Source organism: Pistacia vera, unplaced genomic scaffold (genome assembly GCF_008641045.1).
Source record: "Pistacia vera cultivar Batoury unplaced genomic scaffold, PisVer_v2 Contig563, whole genome shotgun sequence".
NCBI classification, from domain to species: Eukaryota; Viridiplantae; Streptophyta; class Magnoliopsida; order Sapindales; family Anacardiaceae; genus Pistacia; species Pistacia vera.
The window spans coordinates 1,026,296-1,044,531 of NW_022196405.1; the positions used below are offsets into that span (position 1 = coordinate 1,026,296).

An 18,236-nucleotide genomic window follows, 5' to 3' on the forward strand; every position below is an offset into this window, starting at 1 on the left:
TGATGGTTCACTTATGTTGTAATCACAATTCGTAAAGAAAGCAACGAGATATAATCACAAACAAGCATTTTTAGGAATCAATATCTTATGTCAACCTTGTTGAATTATTATTGGTATTTCAAAAAGAATTTGTGAGGACCGTTATTGTTTTTATCCTATTGACCTACAATTCCTAAACTTTAGCAAGGAGTTTTACTAACTATTGGAGTTAACATTATTCTTGATTTCTCAAAACGTTCATAAGCCTTATTTTACTCTTATATTTTTCTCAATCTCAATGTTATTATAACGTTATAATTTTTACACTATAAAAAGAGTTATTATTCTTTAGAATTATACAAATAATCAACCTTCCTCTCTATACTTCTTCTCTGGGTTAATAAAATTTTCCTATTGTTATGCGTACCTAGAATTCATTTCAGAAGAACCTGTTAAATCCTGGGGGATTTTCGCATTCTTGAAATATTTGTTGTGGCGAAATAATCCTAGAATTCGCGTTCTATTTTTTCCTTGTTTCTAAATTATTTTACAACAATCTTAAGGATTGTGGAGTCTACTCTCGGTAACAATTCTCCAACTGTTGCTACTTTTGTTGCTGTTGTTGACAATCTTGCTGCTATAGCTTTTGGCAACACCTCCTCCGCTGTTGGCCTTCATGGGGTGTCCCATTCAGTTGCCTCTATTGTTCCAATAGTCGCCGTTGCCTTATATGCCAAACCTTTTCCTGATATCTCCAAAATTGAAATGTTTGGAGGACAAAATTTTAAAAGATGGCAAGAACACATTCTTTCGATCCTTGACATGTTTGGTGTAGTTACTGCTCTCACAGATCCTAAACCTGGACCATCCGTTGATCCAAAACAATTGGAAACCTAGACTCATGCTACAAGGTCTATAGGCATACAATCGTTAGCACCTTATCTAATAGATTGTTTGATATCTATTACCCCTATAAAGAAGCCAAGGATATATGGGATTCAATGAAACTAAAATGCAATATTAAGGATGCTAGGAAGCAAAAATTTGTTATTGACAACTTCTATAGGTGGGAGATGACAGATGACAAGGATATCAAGATGCAAATCAATGAATACCGCAAACTTTTGGAAGATCTCAAGGTTGAAAACATCAATTTGCAAGATAAGTTTATTGCATGATTGCTGATTGAAAAGCTGCCAGGATCTTGGAAGGATTACAAGCAACAACTCAAACATAAGCACAAACAATCGTCATTTGCAGATTTGACCGCCCATATCATAATTGAGGACACCAACAAAGAAGAACTCAATGCTGCAGAAGCAAAGGAGATGACTTCAAAAGCACACTTGGTGCAAGATAAGTTTCAAAGCAATATAAGAGGTATGATAACAAAAAATCTAATTACAAGCCTAAAGCTCCTAACCACACCTTCAAAAAGAAGGGAAATTGTTTTGTTTATGGAAAGTCAGATCATCATGCACCTCCATGCAGAAAGAGAATGAGAAATGACAATCCTTCTAAGCCAAAGGCAAAATTTGGTTAAAGGAGATGATATAATTACAACGTTTAGTTGCTTATCTTGTAGCCAATGTGAAAGAATGAGTGGTAGACTCTGGTGTTACCAGACATATTTATGTAAACAAATATGCTTTTACCTCCTACACTCCTGTAGGGGATGGAGAAGAACATGTATATCTTGGTGATTCTCAAACTACTAATGTTCTTGGCAAAGGTAATGTTCTTTTGAAGCTCACATTTGTCAAGACTTTGGTTGTCAATGAAGTGCTTCACGTGCCTAATATTAGAGCAAATTTAATTTCTGTGGCTTTATTAGGAAAGGTTGGGGTTAAGATGTCATTTGAATCTGATAAAATTGCCTGACAAAGAATAGCGTCTTTGTGTGCAAAGGTTATTGTAACCAAGGACGTTTTGTGCTCAATGTTTATGAAATTATGAATGAAAATGCATATTCTTCTGCTTACTTGATTGATTCTATTGATATGTGGCATGCTAGATTATGACATGTTAGGATTTCTTATATTAAGAAAATGCAATATCTTGGTTTAATTTCTAGTATTAGTAATACATGCTTGAATAAATGTAAGGTATGTGTTGCATCTAAACTAGCTCAGAAATCTTTCCCATTTTATACGAAGAGAAACTGAATTGCTTAGTTTAATCCATATCGACCTTTGAAACAAATGATGACTAGAAGTGGTAAAAAATATTATGTGACTTTTATTAATGACTTTTCTCAGTTCACTAAGGTATATTTGCTTAGAAATAAAGATAAGGCTTTTGACATGTTTCTTTTGTATAAAGCTAAAGTAGAAAATCAATTAAATAGAAAGATTAAAAGGGTTAGATCAGTTAGAGGAGGTGAATATGTCTTGTTTAATGACTCCTCCTTATTCACCCGAATCTAATGGAGTAACAAAAAGGAAAAAATAAGACCTTGAAAGAAATGATGAATGCTTTGCTTGTTAGTTCTTTTGCACCTGATAATCTTTGGGGTTAGGCTTTGTTATCTGCATGTCATTTACAAAATAGAATTCCTTATAAGAAAACCGGTAAGACACCATATGAGTTATGGAAGGGATATACGCCTGATCCAATGCAATTTCATTTAAGCCTAATTATCTCCTTGAAAGTACTTTGAATATTCCTAAAGGTTTCTTTTGTTTTTTATTAGGTTTCTATGCTTAGATAGGCTTACAAATACCTTCATCAAAATACTTTGATTTCGTCCTTCCTTCTACGTTGGTTACGTAGTTGGTGCTTGAAGCTTGCTGAGCTGATTCAACTGAAGTGGATCTTCGGTGTTATACCTTGAGAGGAGCTCAAGGTTGACTAGGTGGTTTTGTGAAAGTGAAGCTTGTTGTGATAGTTCGTAGTTTGGACCAAAGGGTAGAGGTTGCAACTGATACTTGGATTGTGTTAGTGAACGACCCAGTTACGCAGTGGAAAACAAAAACATAAACTACATGGATCGTTCCTTAGAACCAAGATCTGGGTACAAAAATCACAGTTTATACAATATATATATTAAATCTGTAGAAAATCTTTTCAAGGTTTAAGGAATCATAAGCACGTTTGGAGGCTCCTCCAACTTTGTCTCTGAATGTATTTGCTACCGACCCAAGTGTAGGATCGAACCGATATAGTCCACACGAAGATAATCGCAAGGAACTAATGAGAGATTTGCTAGATCCTCTTTAGCCTTATGACCAAGAAGAAATGAGGAGTATTTGATTTTTAAATCAAAACTAAAAGTGGCGTGGGAGAGAGTATTTGGGGCTGGAGGGTTTTGTTTTAAATGAAAAAGTAATGAATGAATAATCTCTCTACTTTTTCAATGAAACCTTTTTCTTTTATAGTGACCTTTAATTGCCCTATTCCTATATGGAATGGGCTTGGGCTCCAACCCAAACACCCCTTGTTTCCAAACACTCCCAATTAGATATTTATTTTAGTTCATCATTATCTTAATTAAAATCAATTAATATATATTTAATATATATATTAACATTTAAAAATAATGATAATTTATTTAAATATATGCTAACACATATTTAAATGTAATTTCACTTATTTAATTTTTCTAACAAATTAAATAAAAGGCTACGACCTCAGCAAATTTAATTGCATTGTGAAATTACCAAAATACCCTTTTGCCTAAAAAGATGAAAACGCCCTTCTTACTTCCTGAGTCTTAAATTATCTTCTATGTGTGTGACGCATAGGCTCCTCATCATACCGATAGTGTATAGTATCGTGATTAACACCAATTAATCATCTCACTAATACATAGACCAAGATTGGCTCCTAGCAAGGCATCATGGCCACTCGATAAATTCGGATTCAACAAAGTAGCTACCTGTCAACGATATGGTTGCCGTACAATTTGATCATTTCATCATACGTTATCTCGACGAGATGAAGGCATAGAAATAGTGTCAACCTTTGGTTACTCTCGATATTATGTATTCAGTTTCTGAACCAATGACCTGTATTATAAACTGGATAGAGCAACAACTCAATCCCACTGTGACCACAGTTTTAGTGTCATTTCCATATACTGAATTGCGCCTTGAGATAACTTCTCTCGTACCTGGGAGTGATGAATACTCTGTCTATCCACCACAGTCTTGATACACTCCTTGATGCAGCCAATCACCACCGTATTGACAACTCTGAATAGAACTGCGTTAGGCTAGTGTCAAACTATACCAATCGGTGCACAAGGTGCTCCGGTGATCTCAAGTCTAAGGATCACATGCACCACCATTCGTTAGAGTATTTGTTCCATAGACACTGGGGTTACCATCCATATGGAATCCTCTGGTGGGTCAGTCCAGTGAACTTGCTGTGGTGTAATCGCCTACAACAAACACCCATGTGTTGCACCAGGTTGTCACCAAACAACCTTGACAAGTGAGATCAGTCACTGCCTTTCGACAGGGTCGTTCAACACTATGATAGCCTTACCGTATTATCTGTGCCCTTAGTTCAGAATAATACTGGGGCTACGGACGTTTCTAGAATGGCCACCATATGTGCTCATAGGGTTCTCACTATCAAGATTTGAAACACTTGATACCCTCGTCACGGTTTTACCATTCTAAGGACATATATCAATACATATTGCAATAATAATGATTTACGCGATATAGAATAAAATGCCTTTTATTGATTAATGAACATTATTACAAAGAGGCAATTCTACAATAATTGATTGGCTCTAGGGCATCTACTCTAACAGATTGGCTTCATTTTGGACTTGGTCCGATGGATGTAGACATTTTGCCGAACCATGTAAAAACCCTTAGTATTCTTTATTTCGATTCATGTTTGATTGTTTTATAATGGTGATGAATGAACACTAAATCAACTTAGCAACCAATTCCATTTAGGTTTAATACACTTGGTAAAGTATTAAAACTTTCAATTGGTATCAAAGTCTGTTATGGAAAGTTATTTCATTTTATCCTTGCTTGTTGATTGTGTTTTTATCGCACTTTTATTTCTGTTTACGTTCTGGTTATTTTTTCATGATTTCTCTACATTTTTGTTCTTTCTAGACTTGTGACCACCTTGAAGATGTGTGACCACACTGGTGTTGAACTTTCTGACTATGATCACCTTGTCCTTGTGTGACCACACTAACTATTTGTTTATCATGAGTTTTTTCAATGAATGAGGGTCTACCAATAGACCACCCTTGTTAGAGGGAACCAACTATTCATTTTGGAGACCTAGGATATGTGCCTTTTTGAAATCCATAGATGAGAGGGCTTGGAATGCTTGTACGATCGGTTGGAAAGAACCTAAAACTGATGAAGCAAGTGGGAGTAAAGGAAAATCCAAGGCTAAGTTAGAAGAGTCTAATTTTAACTTGAAAGCAAAAGCCCTTCATGCTATTTTTAATGTTGTTAGTATAGTCAAATGAAAAATATTGTTAACTGTGAAATGGCTAAGGATGCATGGGATAGCCTCCAAGTTAAAAATGAATGAACCGATCTTGTGAAAAAGACTAGGCTTAGAAGATTAATCATGGACTATGAAAAACTTGTTATGCATGATAATGAAACCATTACTGATTTTCATCGCAAATTGTGTGATATAACTAATAAGTGTTTTGCTTTAGGCAAAATCTTTTCTGATGCTAAACTTGTTAGGAATGTGTTGTGCTCCTTGCCTCAAAGATTCATGTCCAAAGCAACCTCCATTGAAGAATGTCATAACCTTGATGAGATGCAACTGGATGAATTGATTGGATCTCAGCAAACCTTTGAGCTTAGCCTGAAACGATGGAAAAAGAAATCAGGTAAAGGGCTTGCATTGAAACATGAGGTATTCTGATTCTTTGGTTATTTGTGATATTAGTGATAATAAAGATGATGAGTTTGCTCTAATCACTAAAAACTTTTCAAAATTCATGAAAAAGAACATGAGAAAGCCAAATGTGGCTAAAAAGGGAAAACAACCCTTTGTTAAAAGATTTTCTAACCAATCTGGTCAAGGAGGGTTCTCTAAAAGATTTCTAAGAGAAAATGAAAAGAAAAGCAACTGGATTCTTTGATTGTGAAGTCTACGACCATATTCAATCTGAGTGTATAAACACTCTAAAGAAAAAAGGAAAAGTCATGGCTGCCATCTTGAGTGAGAGTGAGGGTGATGACACAAATGAGAATGAACATTTTTTGGCCCTTACAACTAACCAAGAGGACAATGATAGTATGTCCTTAGATGACTCAAGTGATGTCTACAAAGAGCAACACGAGGCTTATGACAAAATATATGAGGCTTGGTTAAAAACCATCAAGAGGATTAAATCTCTTGAATATAAAAAATCTTACTTAATAGAAGATAAGAAAATTTTGAATGATAAAATGAAAGCCTTGTTATCTGATTTGTCCAATAAGGAAATTTTGTTGAATCAAGATTTAAATGAACTAACTGAGGCCAAGGCCATTGTTGAAAGGTTAAATGCAGGTTCATATAAGCTTGATAAAGTTCTTGGACAAGGAAAGGTTTTCGGTGATAAATCGGGTTTGGGCTTCTCTTCTGGTGCTAGCAGCTCCAAATCTGGTGTGACATACCTTTGTCAAGGTGTCTGAGTCAATTCAGAATGCCCCACGTGATCAGACCTTGAAGGTAAAAAAATTCATTCCTATCTGTCATTTTTGCCAAAAGAAAGGTCATATCAGACCAAACTGTTTTAAACTCATTTTATATTTGAAAAGATGGCATTGAAAATCATGATTTTAATTCAGTAAGGTCATCATTTCAATCTCTCGAGTCATCACACCATAACATTTTTTTCAAAAATCACAAATTGTGGAAACCCAAGTTTAGTGCTAACTGTCTTGTTACCCATACTTCATTACTTGCTTTTGAAAATGACCTATGGTACTTTGACAGTGGCTATTCAAGACACATGAAAGGTAACAAAGCTTTATTGGCTAATCTTGAACTTGTAGAAGATGGCCATGTGACCTATGGTGATGGGAAAAATGGTAAGATTCTTGGAAAAGGTTCTATTGTCATTCTTGGCTTCCCAATGCTAAATGATGTGTTTTATGTTGAAAGTCTTAAGGAAAATCTTATTAGCATTAGTCCAATTTGTGACAAGGATTGTGTTGTGTCATTTCAAAGAATATTTGTCAAGTCTTGAATGCTAATGGTTCTTCCTTGCTTGAGGGAAATAGATCAAATGATAATTGCTATTTATTGTCTAACAAAGTTTCTTGTTTGAGCACTAAATCAGATTGTATTGGTCTATGGCATAAGAAACTTGGACATATGAACTTCAAAAATCTCGTGAAACTCTCTAAGAATGATGTTGTTAAGGGTCTGCCAAAGCTTGAGTTTCCCTACGATAAAGTATGTGGTCCTTGCCAACAGGGTAAGCAAACCAAGAGCTCTCACAAACCTCTATCTTGTTTGACTACCTCTTGTGTTTTAGAACTACTTCATAAGGATCTTATAGGCCTTCTGCAAATTGAAAGTTTAGGTGAAAAGAGATATGTCTATGTTTGTGTTGATGATTTTTCTAGATTTTCTTGGGTTAATTTTTTAAGAGAAAAATATGATGCATTTAAAGCTTTTCAATGTCTTGTGAAAAGATTGCAAGTGGAGCAAAACTGCCATGTAAAAAAGGTGATGAGGATAAGAAATGATCAAGGGAAGGAGTTTGAAAATTCTGATTTTTCTAACTTTTGTGAAATGCAGCTCATTTGGCATGAGTTTTTTGCCCCCAAGACACCACAACTGAATGGTGTAGTGGAGAGGAATAATAGAGTGCTTCAAGAGATGGCAAGAGTTATGTTAAATGCAAAGAAGTTGCCTACAAGACTTTGGGCCGAGGCAATAAACACTGCATGCCATATCTTTAACAGAATTTTCTTAAGGAAAGATACATCTCAAACACCATATGAGTTGTGGAAAGGTAAAAAACCAAATCTTTTGTATTTCCATGTCTTTGATGCAAGTACTATGTCTTAAATGATAGAGATCATCTAGGGAAATTTGATGCTAAGGGTGATGAAGGAGTCTTCCTTGGGTATTCTTCAAATAGTAGGACATATAAAGTTTTTAACATGAGAAAAGAACGTATCATTGAATCTTTCAATATGGTTTTCTCTGATTTAGAAGATTACTCAAAGTTCTCACAGGAAGATGAAATTGATGATATGATTGCTCCTGCTGAAGTGACCACAGATCGTGACGAAGTGCCCATTATGACTCCTTCTGGAAATAAATCTTAAGATGAAGTCCCACCCAAGAACCTGAAGTGAGCACCACTGTTGCTCAACATGGGTCTGTCTCCCAAAGACAAGGATTTGACTTAGTAGTTGATCTATCAGATGAAATCACTCTAAGAAGGACTCCCAAGACCAGAGAACCTCCCTCTTGGATCAAGAAGGCATATCCACCATCTTCTGTCATTGGAAATCCTGAAGAGGTAATGGTTACAAGGAGAAAAGATTTAATTTTGATTTAATGAAATTAACCATTTATGCTATGTTTCTCTTTTAGAACCAAAGAATGGAAAACAAGCTTTAGAGGATGATTGCTGGATTGTTGCCATGCATGAGGAGCTTGAACAATTCAAGAGGAACGATGTATGGAGCTTGGTTCCTCGGCTTGAAGGAATTAATGTCATAGGAACCAAGTGTATCTTTAAGAACAAGTCTGATGAATTTGGAAATATTGTTAGAAACAAGGCTAGGTTTGTTGCTCAAGGGTACACACAAGAAGAAGGGATTGATTTTGACGAGACCTTTGCTCCAGTGGCCAGATTAGAATTGATTAGATTGCTTTTGGGAGTTGCTTGTTGCTTAAAGTTAAAGCTTTATCAATTGGATGTGAAGAGTGCATTCTTGAATGGCTTGCTTATGGAAGAAGTTTATGTTGAGCAACCTGCTAGATTTCAGGATCCTTACAAGCCAGATCATCTGTTCAAACTGAAGAAATCACTATATGGACTAAAGTAGGCTCCAAAAGCATGGTATGAGAGGCTTACCTCATTCCTTCTTGATCACAATTTTGGAAGAGGTAATGCTGATAAGACTCTTTTTATTAAACATGGTAGTGGTGAGTTTCTTTGTGCTCAAATTTATGTTGATGACATAGTATTTGGTTCCACTTCTTACACTCAATTTCTAGAGTTTATTTCTTTAATGAAAGATGAGTTTGAAATGAGCATGGTAGGAGAATTAAACATGTTCTTAGGACTTCAAATTAAGCAATTTGATAGTGGTTTGTTTGTATCATAATCAAATTATGCAAAGAACATGCTTAAAAGATTCAACCTTGAAAATGCAAAATATGCTAAAACACCTATGAGCTCTACCCTTAAACTGTCTGAGGATGTAAATGGGAAAATGGTAGATAACAAAGTGTTTAAAAGCATGATAGGAAGCTTGTTGTATTTAACTGCAAGTAGGCTTGACTTATGTTTCAGTGTAGGTGTTTGTGCAATGTTTCAAGCTGATCCTACTGAACTTCATTTTACTGTTATGAAGAGAATCATGAAATATGTCTCAGGTACATATGACTTTGGATTGTGGTTTGCATATGGCACTAACCCTACCTTGGTTGGCTTTAGTGATGCAGATTGGACTGGAAGCTTGGATGACAAGAAGAGTACATCTGGAGGATGGTTTTACCTTGGAAACAAATTGGTGACTTGGTACAGCAAGAATAGAACTCCATTTCAATCTCAACTATAGAGGTAGAGTACATTGCTATAGGGAGCTGCTATACACAAGTTTTGTGGATTAAACAAATGTTAAGTGACTATCGTTTTGATAAAAAAATGTGTTACTATTTTATGTGATAATACAAGTGTAATTAACATATCTAAGAATCCAGTTCAACACTCTAGGAAAGCACATTGATATTAGGCATTATTTCATTAGAGAGTTGGTCGAAGATAGAGTGATCACCCTTGCAAATGTGAACACAAAGTCTCAACTTGTTAACTTATTTACAAAGGCTTTAGACTTTCAAACTTTTGTGAATTTAAGGAAGTCTGTTGGACTAACTCAACTTGAGTAGAGTCTTTCTTTTAATAATGTCATGAGAAAACTTTTCTTTCTCTTTAAGGTTGCAAGTGTATTTGATCTGTGTTGAGTCATAAAGAAGTGTTTCTCTTTTTGAAATATGTGTGGTGAGTGAAGTGTCCACCTTGTTTTTCACCTCAAAGAAGTATAGCGACTTTTTTTCATTTTTGAGTGCTATGTGCATATTTTTTGTCGCCTTGTGAAAAAGCTACCTTGTTTATAGTGTGAAAGCCATACTTGAGTAATTTTCTAGGATGTAGAGACCCCGACGTCCTTGGAAAATCTACCGTTTAGAGGACTAACTATTTGCAAGTGTGAAAGCTATACTTGGTTACCTCTTGAGTGTTATGCCCATTAATCCCTATTTATATGCAAAAGAATCCAAAATGTTGAGATTAAATTCAAAAAGAAAAAGAATTAACAAAAAGAAAAAGGGCATGAGAGAAAGGGGAGTTGCTTTTATTTCAAAATTGACCAATAAGTCATACCAGTGGCGGATCCAGCCACATGGCCCACCCTCAAATTTTTTTTTTTTAATATTAATATGTAAATTTATATATTTTGGCCCACCCTAATAAAAATATTAATGGACAAAAATAGTAATGTATAATAAATTTTTATTTTGGCCCACCCTAAAAGAAATTTCTGGATCCGCTACGAGTCATACTTACCCCTTGAGGACACTTCACACGAATATGATCGAGAATGTTTGCTTTTGTTGCTCATTTGTGACTTAAAGGAGTGATTGCTTTAAGTTGTGGAATGTTCTTTGGATGAGATACTCTTTATGCATTTCTTTCATAGGTTGAGAAATGAATTTTGTGTCTTCTAATCAAACCAAAATATGACTTGTCTCTTTAAATCGTATGAAAATTTTTGACTGATCTCATGACCATTTTGTACTTTTTTCTTTTTAAAAATTTTATGTGATTTTAGTCTACGTCCTTTGTGTCTATGTCACCACCTTGAGTATTCATGTGATAGCCTGTTTGCTTCACGGTGCCCACACGAGTCTTTACAGTCACCACACTCTAATATGTTGATTTGATTTGTGAAAAAGATCCTTGTATGCCCACACTGATTTTTGAGGCACCACCTAATGATTGAGATTGTTTGTTTTATTTCGTGTGTTGTGTGACCACTCCTAGAGCGAGGTTATCACCTTGAAATTAACTATTTTGAGTGATCACATTGCGTGACAGTGCGCTCACATGAAACTTAAGTGACGACTTCATTTAAAATTCCATATTTTTCTAGGGTGCACGTTTCAATTGTTGCGACATCTCATTGTCTCTCAGCTGAAACATTTTCGTGCCGCTCAAAGCCTTTTCTCTCAAATTTTTCTTTGAATTTCATCTTGAGTTTTTTAATCCTTGAGTGTTTGTCAATCATGGAGCATCAAGATTCCTCCATCGCCGACATCAAGAATGTGTCAAAATCAAAGAAAAGGGCGAGGGAGAGTCAGACCGATGAACAACCACACCCTTCACAATCCTCCTCTGACAAGACTCTGCCACCACCTGTCTCACCTACTATTGATCAGCATTCCTTTGATAAGCCGTTGATCAACAGAGTTAAGTGCAAGAAGAAGAAGAAATCTCATAAAAAATCCAAACATACAAAGAAAGCGCCAAAACCGAAGAAGAAAAAGGCCAAAATTGTTGCCTCTGAATCATTGGAGTTGGGTAAACGTCTTATCTTTAGCAATCCTTTTGCTGAATCAAAGTTTAATGACTTTATTGTTCATAGACCTATCTTGTGTGAATCCTATGTACAACTTGATGATTTTCCTGATATCAAGTCTATTGTGATTGATAGACAATGGGTAAAAACTGTTGAGAGTCCTCCTCTCCCTTATTAGGCCTTTGTCCAGGAATTTTATTCAAACTTTAGGACCGATATAAACAGGGTTAGTTTGAAAAGAAATCAAGTTTGTGTTAGAGGGCATTGGATTGATTTCACAGCTGAGGTGGTTAGGAAGTTTTTGAATCTACCCCTTATTGAGGAACCTGATGATTTAACCATTAGTCTTGAACACCTGGACCAGTTAGCCATGACCTCACTGGAGGGTCTGTTCTGAAATGGCCTAAGAGTGGCCACATTCCTTCCAATGTGTTGACCCAGTTCTATAACATTTTGTTTATGATCACCCTGACAAACTGGTCTCCATCGCTTCACAACTCCTCTATGAGTCTTGATAAAGCTCAGTTGATTTATGGAATTGCTAATTAGGAGAAAATTGATTTGGGGGCTTTGATTTACATTAGCATTAGGTCTGCTACTAAAGCCAAGGGGAAATCCTTAGCTTTACCTTTTGCTTCCCTGATCCATAGGATTGTAACTTCCTATAACCCTAAGAGGCAACCAACTGATTCTCGCCTGAAAATTAGATTCGTTACAACCAAGACCTTCAAGATTCCAACCTCAGCACCTGCTCAAGATGTGCCTTCATCCTCAAATGCTACCTTTGGCAAAGCTAACACTGGCCAATCCAGAATTTTTAATCTATTACAGGTTCTTGACAGCAAAATGGATGAGAAATTTTCTCAGCTTACTGAGCAAATGACTCACATTCACTTCACATTTCATGCACGAGTGGGTGTCTTAGAGGATATGGTGAAAAAGATCCAAGCTAAACTAACTTCATCATCGGCAACTGCTTCTTCATCAATTGTTCCAGTTCAATAGGAACCTCCAGTTGAAACTCAACAAGATACAATCGAAGCTGCTGGTTCTGATCAAGAAAAGGATGACCAAGTTGCTACTCTTACTTTAGAAAAGGATGACCAAGCTACTACTATTGCTCTAGAAGAGATAGATCATGTTGCTGCTTCTGATCAAGCAAAGACTGCCTAGGATGCTACTGCTACTACATTGGTTCATATCCATGACGCCAATATTGAGGGTGAACAACAACAAGATCCTTCCGACACATGAGCTGATGATGATGCTCTTGCACCAGCAGTGTCCACTTGAGTAAGAAGGTTGAAGACTCAGGCTGAAAGAACAAACTTCCCCCAAGAAGATCCTCAAGACACCAGAACTTATGAACAAAGAGGATGAGTAGTTTTACTATTTGCGTGTGCTGATGTGGTAGCTGAGGTGATGACTTTGGGCTGAATTGAGGTGGTGAACTGATGTGCTCACCTTGGTGTGAAGAGAGACAATTTTATTTTTTATTTTTGTTTTCTTTCATGTAGAACTTTTTATTATTGTTTTTGTTGGTTTAAACTTCTCTTGAACTTATTACTGATGCATTTCGTTTATGTGGTAAACAATTTTTATGATTAAGGTTTTGTTGCTCGTCGATTATGATGACTATTTTTCTAATGTGTTTTCTCTTTTGTTTGCAGTTGCTGCTATTTTTATTTTATGATAAAAACTGAAATTTTTTGCTAATCACTGGATTTCTAAAGTGTTTGGTTTATTTACTCAGGGGGAGTGCTCCTATTGAGAGGGGAGCTGTTCAGCTCTGTTTATGTTTATCCTAAAGCAATTTTTTTATATATGCCTTGCTTAAGATTTCAATTTTTTTTTTTTTCCCTAATTGCTTAGCTTCTCATTGAGATTGTTTCTTGTCTATATTAATTGATTGATGTTCTTTTGAGACAAATATTTTTTTTTTTTGGATTGTGTTTTGTTCATAAGTTTGACAAAGGGGAAGATTGAAAGTTATTTGTCAAATTATGAACTCAATGTGGAAACACTGATCTTTGAGGTCATGACATTGTCTTGCCTCTGCACAATCATTTATGTTTAAATTTCCAGTGTGACGACTTTCTGTCAAAGTGACCACTTTCAATTGAGTCTACTTTCTGTTATCTCGTGTGAGCACCTTAGAGTCTGAGTGGTCACATGCATCTGACATATATTTTGCATAACACGTATTGCATCTCAATATTCTCATGAACTGTTTTTATTCTCTTTATGAGATATTTTTTGTGGTCCATGACACTTTTCATTTATTCATGATGTGTGTTGGAAAGTTTGTTTACAATTGTTAGTGGTCCCAAGAGACTTGGAATAAACTTTTTCATAAAGGTGAAACCATAAAGTTTTCTTGTTAGCCACTTGTCCCCTTGCATTGGGCAGATATTTTCTATATAATCTCTTCTCCAATGCAATTTCATTTAAGCCTGATTATTTCCTTGAAAGCACTCTGAATATTTCTAAAGGTTTCTTTTGTTTTTTATCAGGTTTCTATGCTTAGGTAGGCTTATAAATACCTTCATCAAAATACTTTGACTTTTGTCCTTCCTTCTACGTTGGTTATGTAGTTGGTGCTTGAAGCTTGCAGAGCTGATTCAACTGGAGTGGATCTTCGGCGCTGTACCTTGAGAGGAGTTCAAGGTTGACCAAGTGGTTTCGTGAATGTGAAGCTTGATGTGATAGTTCGAAGTTCGACAAAAGGGTGGAGGTTGAAGCGTTACAAAACAAGGATTGTTTTTGCAACTAAGGCTTAATCTTTGGCTTTGTAATTGAATTGAAAAGTTTACCATAGTGGATTGGCTTCATTCTAGACTTGGTCCCATGGATGTAGGCGTTTTGCCGAACCATGTAAAAACCCCTAGTGTTCTTTATTTCGGTTCATGTTTGATTGTTTTATAATGGTAATGAATGAGCACTAAAATCAACTTAGCAACCCATTCCGCTTAGGTTTAATACATTTGGTAAAGTATTAAAACTTTCCCAGCTCAATCTTTCGTATGAATCCAATTTAAGCGTTTGTAGTAGTTCTGCCCCAGACATTGCTCGTTAGTAGAGACACAGCTAAAAATGAAATGTAGGGGGTCAAAGTTGGAAGAACAATACAAATTTAAATTAAAATAAGCACAAGTTTGTATTTATAAAATTCTCATTAACTAATATATTTATAATTGTTCTCGACGGGAATTCATTTTTTGAAAGTATTTTATAATGACATCATTATTAATACTATCAAATATATTTTTCTCTATATACACAACTAAGTTATTATTCAACCATTGATCACTCATTCCATTTCGCAAAAGAGTCTTCACAAAATTCATTGTTGAAAATGCTCTGTCTACACTAGCAGTGGCAACGGGTAGAATCAATGCTAATTTCATCAACAAATAAACTATGGAAACACTTTATCCTTCTTACTTTCAACCATCTATTTTGCAAGATTTTCAATCCCTTTTAATCCCATAAATTTGACATTAGAGTGTATAATATAAATATCAAGTTGAGAGTCAAGTGCCATGAGTTCTAAGTCAAAAAAATCTTGTGGATAAAGTTCGGCAAGTCGTATCAATTTTTGTTTATCAAAACAACAAATGATTCATTTGGACATAAATATGTCAAACAAATAAGCTATTCAGTATTTACCTTATTGAAACAATTATTCAACTCCTAAAGCTACATATCTAGGACATTATAAAAAAGATGGGTACAATTTGTGGTCCCAATGGCAATTTCATCTTCCTAAATCCTAATCTATAATTTAACATTAAACTTTCAACATAAAAGAATACAAATATAAAATGTATTAGTATTAGTATTACCTGACAAATTGAAGCGAAATGGGCTTGTCGGCTTGATAGGTAGGAGAAAACTGCATTTGTGTGGATAAATAATTAGAAATTTAAGAAAAAATTTGAACCGTAAGTTGTTGAATCAGCTATGGGCAATAAAAAAAGACCGGTTTGGGAAGTAGAGGAAGAGGGGTTTAGTTTTGACCCAAAAAGGAAAATGAGAGTTTAACTTATTGGATCGATTAAAGTTTCTTTTGTAATTTATTTTTCATTTAGGTGCAAATTTGTAAAACTAGTAAAAAAAATTTCAAAACTTAAGGACGGTCAACTGACCCCCCCTCCCTCCATCCCTACTTGTTGGTACTCTACTGAACTTCATCTCACTACAAAAACCGACACAAGTTTTAGTCTAAACGTAACTCAGCTATAGAGACTCCATAGAATCCCTTTTAGTCTAAACTTAACTCAACCATAGCGACTCCATAGAATCCCCTTTACATCATGGAATCTCAATTTCCATGAAAGATTTACAGGATTACATATCTTACTTCCCTCACCAAAAATAAAAAAAGCCTTGCACCCTCGAGTTCTTTGACCATCATTTCTTCAATCGTATGCAACTAAGCATTAGTATAACTATCAAATATTTTAGCCTTAACTAATCCCCCAGGGTCCTGGAATTGTTGGTCAGGTAAAAGCCCCAGTGGTTACCCCTATTAGTGTCTGGGGGGACTCGAACTCAGGGGCTCATGGAACCCCATTTTGTTCTTTTACCATCAGGTCACCTAGTGGTGGTTACAACTATCAAATATTACTTGTGTAGTACCCCAAAATTCGGAAGTAAGTACGTATATATATATATATACTTACTTCCGAATTATATATATATATATATCAAAAAAGAAAAGAATTATTTTAGTGAAAAAAAAAAAAAAGAAAGGAAATAAAGGAATTTCTTTTAATTGTTGTTGGAATTTAGAAGCCAAGAAAATCAAGTCTCTGGCTTCTAAATTCAGTGAAGGAAAAATAAGATTCATAAATTTCACTTCATTATTTTTTCTTAATATTTTTCCTTTATACATTCACCTTACAATCCCTTATTTATAGATTCGTTAAGGGATAAGATTTCATAACTTACTTAATCGTGCAAATATAACTGAACAATAATTGAAGAGAAATTTAGATATAACTGAAATAACTACAATTTGACTCAACCTGAAACTGTAGTTCTTTGGCCATTGCCGCGACACTTATTTTCTTTTGTGGTGGCATGCTAAATTTTGGACAAGTTTCATTCTCTTGGCTCTGCTTCTTCACTGCATTCCTTTTCTTCTGCAGCAGCATCTTCATCATCTACCAAAATGATTCAACTTTCAGCACTCCTCCTTGAATCTTTTTGGTAGTGAACTTCAAAGCAAGTTCTTCATCATGCCTTCATGGCTTTTCATGCCAAACTTGTAGCAAATCTTGTTGCTTTGTTGCCAATTCTGTAGCCAACCTTGCAGCCACAATTGCTGCTTTGTTGCCATTTTTGTAGCCCATCTTGTAGCCATTTTTATAGCCCATCTTGTTGCCATTTTTGCAGCCCATCGTAAAGCTTACTCCTCCTTTCGTGTAAGCATAAAATGACCAAACAATTTTACATGCTTTAAAAGTTGGTTCTTGCTATCTGCAAATCTCAATTGGAGTCTTGAAAGCATGTTCTTTTTCAAAATCTCTCATACTGGCTTTACTTCCTTACCTACTACATTGCGATCTAAGTGTTTATATCTCAAAAACATTTTTTGTATATCTAGAATAACAAAAAATTTACTTAGTATATCTAAGTTTACGAAAGATAACAATGTTGTGTTTTAGTTTAACTTTGATTGTTTTGTTGTAAAGGACACGTTTAGCAGGATAGTACTACTACAAGGAGATCTCAAGGTAGGGTTGTATCAGTTGGTGATTCCATCAAATCAGTCCAGTCAGTCCTTATCATCAACACCTGTTCAATCCTCTTCATTTTCATCTTCAAAGCTTGCAAATTTCTCACAATCTAGAACATATGTAGCTTTTAGTGGTCCTAAGTGTCAGTTAGAAAAATCTCTATTATCAGTCATGCCTTGTAACTCCGAGATTGCTCAAAGAAAAGTTGTTGAGTCTGGTCTTATTAATAATACCATTTAGGTTTCACAAGTTGTAAATCAACTTGATAGTCCTTGTACTTAGTCCACTAATAATAAAAGAGCAACTGTTTTTGATAAAAATGTTGTTCGTAATAATATGCCTCAATCAAATTACATTGAGCCTGTTGATACTGTGTACTTCTGTTGCATTGACAGTCACAAATAAGAACATTGAGTCCATGATTTGGCACAACAGATTAGGTTATCCCCACTCTATATTTTTTCGTAAAATCATGATAGGTTTACCGAAATCTTCATCTTCCTTATCAATCGTAAGCTCTAAATATTTCTCATCAATAGAATTTTGTGAAGCATGCCAATTAGGAAAAATGTATCTCACTAGTTTTCCTAGTTCAAATTCTAAAGCCATTGCTTCACTTAAATCATTCATAGTGGCATATGGGGTCTTGCTCCAATTTCATCATTAGAAGAGTTCAAGTATTATGTTTGTTAGGAAACGATCATCTAAGGCAGCGGAAAACAAAATAATTTACATGATAGATCATTCCTTAGAACCAAGA

General features: G+C 35.3%; 1 protein-coding gene across 1 annotated transcript; it reads left to right on the forward strand.

Annotated features, from left to right (window-relative positions):
- The first annotated feature begins 9,278 nt into the window (after positions 1-9,278).
- LOC116108414 (secreted RxLR effector protein 161-like) lies at positions 9,279-9,716 on the forward strand. The gene has a single exon (XM_031394666.1). The coding sequence runs from the start codon at positions 9,279-9,281 to the stop codon at positions 9,714-9,716; it is 438 nt and encodes a 145-aa protein (XP_031250526.1).
- Positions 9,717-18,236: the final 8,520 nt, after the last annotated feature.

What these genes read in the sequence shown, in the direction of transcription:
- LOC116108414 (XM_031394666.1), top strand. Translation starts at nt 9,279, where the DNA reads ATGCTTAAAAGATTCAACCTTGAAAATGCAAAATATGCTAAAACACCT.